The 7,079-nt window shown below is 51.3% G+C and overlaps 1 protein-coding gene across 1 annotated transcript; it reads left to right on the top strand.

Annotated features, from left to right (window-relative positions):
- Window positions 1-1,199: 1,199 nt before the first annotated feature.
- SLC35D3 (solute carrier family 35 member D3) lies at window positions 1,200-6,794 on the top strand. Its single transcript, XM_059841801.1, has 2 exons — window positions 1,200-1,635; window positions 2,770-6,794. Exons 1-2 carry the CDS (start codon window positions 1,200-1,202, stop codon window positions 3,597-3,599), a joined length of 1,266 nt encoding a protein of 421 aa, XP_059697784.1. The 3' UTR covers window positions 3,600-6,794.
- Window positions 6,795-7,079: the final 285 nt, after the last annotated feature.

Here is a 7,079-nt window from a genome sequence, read left to right on the forward strand (position 1 = left end):
TTTTCTCCAGTGGGTTCTGAAACCAGGCTTGGTCTCCAGTACCTATGGTTTCTTTTCCTGCATTACCAGTTTTCATCTTCAGACACTCATTCTTTATGCGTACCTTGTTTCATTTTATAAACCTTGCCCTGTCTCCTTTACCCTGCCTGTCCTGATGAGAGAAATCGATGGATGATTATAAGGCAGCTCTGAATAAAAGTATAGTTTTTCCTTCCCTTGTGTTGCCTGACACTGCAGGAGAGTGGTAGAGGGGACTGGCTGCCCGAGAGAGCTGCTTTTGCTTTGCCTTTTCCTTAGAGTCCGTATCGTCTATTGCCATCTCCTGTTAAAACTTTCACCTGTAAAGTCGAGAGAAGCGATCAGCTTATTTAAGCTTTACCGGGCTTTAAAACGTCACTTTTGAAAGCTATGTGACTGCCAGTTTTTGGTGACTTCTCTGGGCAGTTCCCTCAGCTAGAACTCGGTTCTCCCTGCTTTTCTTAGCAGCAGTCCCCGTCTCTGCCGTTCGCAGCCCGATAAGCCGAGGAAGCAAGGGGGGAGTGGGAGGGATGCTGCAGGCAGGCTCGATAGATGCTTTTTTCCCGGGAGACCGTATACTTTTGGGGAGTAGGAGAAGCGGTACTCCCTGCTTGGGAAAGCGCGGACCTGCACTGATCTCCCCGCTCCGGGAGACATGGGGCTTTCCACGGCTTTTCCAACATTAATTTCGGGCCGTTGGCACTCGGCTGCGGAGCTGCGGGCGCCCCGCGGCTTTCCCCGGCACGGAAAGCATCTGAGTGCCCGCTCCCGCTGCCCGTCCTCCTGCACCCGAGCGGGGTTGGGAGGGCTTGCGGACATCGAGAGGCTTCCCATCCCAGCTGAGCCGGGCGTGCTCCGGGGGACACCGCGGGACGAACCTGGAAACACGGGGGGCGGGGGCGGCCGGATGGGGGACACCGAGAGCGGCGACGCAGACACACTGGGGATGGCGTGGGGACACACCGGGGGCGGGGAGGGGACGCGGATAGGAGGGGAGACACGCTGGGGGCGGCGCGGGGGGGACACGTCGGGGGCGGTGGCCGCTCTGCCGGGAGCGCGTCCTGCCTCCTCCCGCCCCCTGCCTCCGCTCGTCCCCGTCCCCCCGCGCCGCCGCCGCCGCGGCGGGTGGCCGGGCGGGCGGCAGAGCCGGGGGCCCGGCGGCGGGGCCGTGCGCGGGCAGGATGCTCCGGTGGCGGGGCCGGGCGCGGGGCGTCGCGGTGGCAGTGGCGCACGGGCTGTGCTCGGGCTCGCTGAACATCCTGCTGAAGTTCCTGCTGGCCCGCTACCACTTCGCCTTCCTGACGCTGCTGCAGTGCCTCAGCAGCGCGGCGGCGGCGCTGGGGCTGGAGGCGCTGCGGCGGCGGGGGCTGGCGGCGCTGCCGCCCTTCGGGCCCCGCCTGGCGCGCCCCTTCGCCGCCGTGGCCGCCCTGGCCACCCTGCAGTCCACCCTCACCCTCTGGTCGCTGCGCGGCCTCAGCCTCCCCATGTATGTCGTCTTCAAGCGCTGCCTGCCCCTCGTCACCCTGGTCACCGGCGCCCTGGTGCTCCGCGACGGCATGCCTTCGCCCGGCGTCCTCGTCGCCGTGCTCATCACCACCTGCGGCGCCGCGCTGGCCGGTGAGCGCGACCGCGACCGCACCGAGGGGACGGGGCGGGACGGGACCGGACGGGACCGGATGGGACCGGACGGGACGGGCGGCAGCAGCGGTAGCCGCTCCCTCCGGGCTTCGAGCGCCCAACCGGGAGGGCAGCGCCAGGCCGGGGAGAAAGACGCGAAGATACCGGGGGCGTGCAGTCCTAAGGGACAGCTGCGACCCCACGGAGGCAGATGCAGCTTCACGGGCGGGCAGGTGCAGCCTTGCAAGAGTGGATGCAGCCCAGCTCTGACTGGCACATTCTTGCTGGGCTCGGTACGATCTTTGGAGATAGGAGCATCCTTATGCGGGCCGGTGTAGGAGTAGCTGCAACCTTATTGCAACCCTCCTAGGGAAGGTGAAACGTTATGGAGGGAAGTGTAGTCTTATGGCAGGTGGGTGAATCTACAGGGGTAGATGTAATGTTCTGAGAGCAGCTGCAAGCCCATGGGACAGCTGCTGCCTTGCTGGGGTAAGTGTTATAAGTGCAGGTGCAAGCTTAGGGGTGAGCTACAGCCCCCTGGGGCCAGGAGCACCCGTGTTGCTGTCCAGCCGAGGTGTAGGTGGGGTGGGAGACAAAGCTGGCACTTTGTGGCCCGACAGCACTCCTGGGCTGGGGGCTGCCTTAGACAGCAGAGCACATGCAGAGTGTATAATTTAATCTACAAAGAGACTGACAGGGGGCTCAGAAAGGAGGCTGTTCCTTCAGGGATCCCGTGGGGCTCTATGGCTAGAGGTTGCAGGATGGCCAGTGAGTTGGAGGGCAGGCAGCCCAGCCGGCCAGAGCTGGCATGTGTCTGTGCTGGCAAGAGGATGCTCAGGGTTGCTCTGTGTGTGTGTGTGTGTGCAGTTTCAGCTACAAATCTTTCACAGTGTCTTCACAAAAGGGAGAAAGCAATCTGAGGGGGTATGAAATACACTCAGTATGTTTTCAGCTTTAAAAAATGCGTAAGAGATTTGTTGGGAGGCAAGACTTGGACAAGCATGACAAATCCTAGGGGTTATGGAAAGTGCAATGATGCCTATTTCCCAAATATTCCTCTAGTCCAAAATGGTGCTCTCTTTCTGTCTCCTGTGCAACACCTATGCTTATTTCTCTCTGTGACTCTTGTGACAGGAGCTGGTGACCTGACTGGGGATGCTATGGGCTATGTGACAGGCGTGCTGGCCGTGCTGATACATGCTGCCTACCTGGTGCTCATTCAGAAAACCAGTGTAGACAGTGAATATGGACCCCTAACAGCTCAGTATGCCATCGCTGTTTCGGCCACTCCTTTCCTCATCATCTGCTCCTTTGCCAGCATGGATTCCATCAACGTCTGGTCCTTCCCGGGGTGGAAGGACCCTGCCATGGTATGCATCTTTATTGCTTGTGTCCTGATTAGCTGTGCCATGAACTTTACCACCCTTCACTGCACTTACATTAACTCGGCTGTGACCACCAGCTTTGTAGGGGTGGTGAAGAGCATAGCCACCATCACAGTAGGCATGGTGGCATTCAATGATGTGGAGCCCACAAAGTTATTTATAGCTGGTGTTGTGGTCAACACCTTGGGGTCTGTCATTTACTGTGTGGCCAAGTACGTTGAGACCAGGCGGCAGAGCAACTATGAGGACCTGGAGAAAGAAGCTAGAGAAGAGGAGGGGAAAAGGCAGGCTGGAGACCAAGCTCTGTTCGCCATGGAGACAATTTCCCAGGGGAAGGGGGCTGAGGAAGCAGCAGTGGAAGGATCATCCACAGGGCAGAGACAGAGTGGAGAGGAAGAGAAGGATGTCACTGAGAAATCAGCCAAGGAACTTGTGGTTCAGGGAAAATCCACCATCACACAAGAAACGAACAGAAGCTCACTGAAAGAAGCTTATCTTGGAGTATGGAGGTTGGTGAGGGGTGCTAATTATATAAAGAAGGATTATTTGATAGAAAATGAAGAGCTACCAAACCCTTAAAAAGCAGATTTGAAAACCTATTGTTTGAGGACAGACGCCTGGTTTTCTGTACAGGGGGAAGGCAGAGCATACATTTCCACATCAAAGCTTACAAATCCAAATCATTCAGGATGACTTTACCTCATTGTCAAAAAGCAAAAGGTCATAGTTTGCTCATGCTTTGGGCTTGCTTTCAGCTGCTTTCAGTATGTCACTTTAGACCCACCTCAGCTGAGGTGCTGACACTCTGCTGCAGACACAGAGAGAGCTGGGTAAGGGGGAGCCGCCGGGTGCTTGCCCAGCTGCTGGGAATATGAGGGATATCAGTGCCATTGGGATACCTGGCAGTATCAGTGACGCAGCAGTGGCCTATGCCTTGGATTGTGTCTGGAGCCTAGTGATTTTAACACATTTGGAGGCTCTGTCAGTGTGCTTCTGTATCTGTATCCATCCAATTATAGGTACTCTACGTAACCAATTCCTACAATATAAACTCGTATTAACTGTACTTTTTTGTGCTCCTCTGTGTCAATACAATTGCAACAGAGCTAGAGGTTGTGCCACTTCAGTTATATTGGTGTAAAATCACACTCTTATCTGATGAAGTGAAGCCCTCCAGGCCAAGCCTTGGACCTGGTTTACCTTGGGTTCTTTGTGTCTCAAGTAGAATTCCTTTAGTCTTGTGGTGGTGTACATGAAAGCAGAACCAGATCTGAGCTTATGAGAAGCTTTGACTGGCAAAAGAAGGATGTTTGTCTATGAGCTTTAACTATACGTAGCATTTGGAATATTAGCCTGATTCAAATAAAAGAGTTTGGAAATGTTGGTATGTATTGATTGGATTTGGGAGGGCTAAATTTAGGGAGAAAGTGTGTGCCTTGTGTTATCCCTCCTTGTACCCTAAAGTCGGATGAATCAGAGTCTGGACTGGAACCCAGGTGTCCTCTCCGTTCATTCTGTCACAAGCAGAGGCTGAGAGCAGAGCTGGTGACACCCACTCTGAAGCTCCCAGGTGTGCTTTTGCAGGACAGTTGTGCTACATCCTGGCCACATGCTGGTATGTGGCTTTGTGCCCATCTGCCCTCGCTGTCCCTGGCTGTGCTGTCCAGTGGAACAAAGTGAGGGCAGGCAGCAGGAGCTACCCAGTGCTCCGGCAGATCCCACGGCCGAGTGTTTGTGGAGCGGGATGCTCAGTGTGCTCGGCACGGGGACACCCACACCCATGGCTTAGGCAGAAGCAGCTCCCCAGTGCCCAGACTGTCCCTGTCCCCATGGGCTGTGAGGGGTAGAGCTGCCTTTCCCCTTGGGAACTCGAGCGCTCGTGTGGGAAGTGGGAAGCAGGCACTCCAGCGAGGCCTCTGCTGAATATGCTAGTATTTTGTGCCACATCTCTTTAACTGAAAAGACTGTGGAAACAAATGTTTGAGTGTTTCTTCACCTGAAGAAACCCGTTTGGTAGGTGGGAGTTCTTGCGTGGAACCTTTGCTCGGACTAGACAGAGAAAAGATTTGACTGTGAGTACTTCTCACCCCAAAAGGGTGCTGCAGCCATTGAGGGCACCTTGACAACAGACTGAAACAAGTTGTTACCATTTTCTGAAAAAATCAACCAAGTTTGTTGTTGTTGTTTTTAATATTGTTATTGCTGTTATTAATAATTATTTATTATTATCTATTAAGCCACTGAACTGAAAATCAGTTATTCCCACAGCCCTAATTAACCAGTGCCTGGCCCAGTGCTGTCTCCAGCTGAGCAGGCAGCATTAGCCTCACAGCGTGTTCAGCCTGAAGTGAGCAATTTGCCCAGCAGGGAATATTTGCAAAACTGCTCTCTGGGGGAGCTTTAGGTTCTTGTCAATAAATGCAAGCAGAAACATCAGGTGCTGTGGCAGTGTGTTTTTGGAATGATTGCAGAAGTGGGCTGACCTGGCATCACCCATGAATTTTGAAAGAGATGGCTAAAAGGACATTTATGCTAAAAGCCTGGAGCTGCTGTGCTGGGGGACAGGGAGCTCTGTACATCACATGTTATGTATAGCTTGTGTTTAAGAGGTACTGGCTGTTTGCCAAAATACGTTTACCTTCTGTTCGAGCTCCGTATGGGATCTTTTCAATAAAGGTACTATTTATTGTTTCTAGGCTAATATAATGGGGCTTTTGTTAGTTTTTCAAATGCATCCTAGACTAAAGAAGTTTGTGCCTATTACTTATAGTCTCTGTATTACTCAACTCATTGCGATATTGAACTGCATTGTAATCATACAGATGGCTGGAGAGAAGCCCACAATTCTGATCTGTCCTTACTGTGCTCAGTGTTTTCTGTCCTCAAAAAATGTGGACCTTCTTACCACCTGGATGCCAGTCTTAGATTCCGTAGTGCACACACAGTGTTTGACACGTGCTCTAGGAAGCTCTCCCTCTGGACTCTTGTTTCAGGACTTTTTCCATTGGGGAGGTTAAATGTTTTGCCACTTACTGTTGTTAAATTATTAGTAGAAATCTGTGGAAATTGAAACAGTTTTGACTGTTAAAAAAGCTGCTGTTACAATGTTGTACATTTGCATGTATAGTCGAAATGTGATTATATTGTATTCTGTTTTTACCTGTAAATTCCCTAAATTAAAATGGGAATTTGGCAAATGCAATCCAGTTTTTCAGTAACAGACACTGTCGCACAATAAAATGAAAATACTGCCTCGTGCTGAGGTATTTTAATAGCATCAGCGGAAGACGGTAGAATGAGATGTGGGAATAAAATGCACTGCTTTCCAAAAGCTTTCTGCTTTTCTTATTGTTGCTACTCCAGGGTGCTCATTTTTGCTTCATTTATAGTTATTCTTGTGCCTTTATACCATCCAAGTTTCCTCAACATGTGACCACACACTATAAATACTGTCACGGACAGAGGGACTAAGGACAGACAAAGGAACACAGGATTCTGAAGTGCTGGGACCTTGGTACAGCTCAAAATTTCAATGGCTCTCAGTGGTGATTTTTTTGGTTACGTATTTAAGATGATTTAATGTCACTGGTGTAGCTGTTATAACTCAAGAATTAATAAGATGATGCTCATTATTAATAGTTCCATTATAAAATGACAGCATTATTAAAGGACATAATATGAATTTCATTTTACAATGTTAAGTATTTGTATTATCATGTATGTCACATGGCAGCACTAGGAGATGACTTAAGCATTAATTTTTACCTGTTTGCTTTGGATGAAAGGTGCATAATATGCCTGTGGCTGAAACTGGGTTGTGCCAGACCAGTTTCAGCGGTCCGTGGTTATTGCTGAATTCATCTTAGAGCTCCACACAAATGTGCCTGCAGGTTGATTTAGAGAAGGAGACCATCCTTGTTGTCAGATAATAAATGCACCTGATGCACAATGACTGCTTTGAGAATAAACAGGAATTTCAGTGTCAACACATCCTTGAGTAACACCTGCTGTAGCACTCCTAGACGTGCACGTACGCGAACATGCACGCACACAAATGCA

This window comes from Haemorhous mexicanus, chromosome 3 (genome assembly GCF_027477595.1).
Source record: "Haemorhous mexicanus isolate bHaeMex1 chromosome 3, bHaeMex1.pri, whole genome shotgun sequence".
Taxonomy (NCBI): domain Eukaryota; kingdom Metazoa; phylum Chordata; class Aves; order Passeriformes; family Fringillidae; genus Haemorhous; species Haemorhous mexicanus.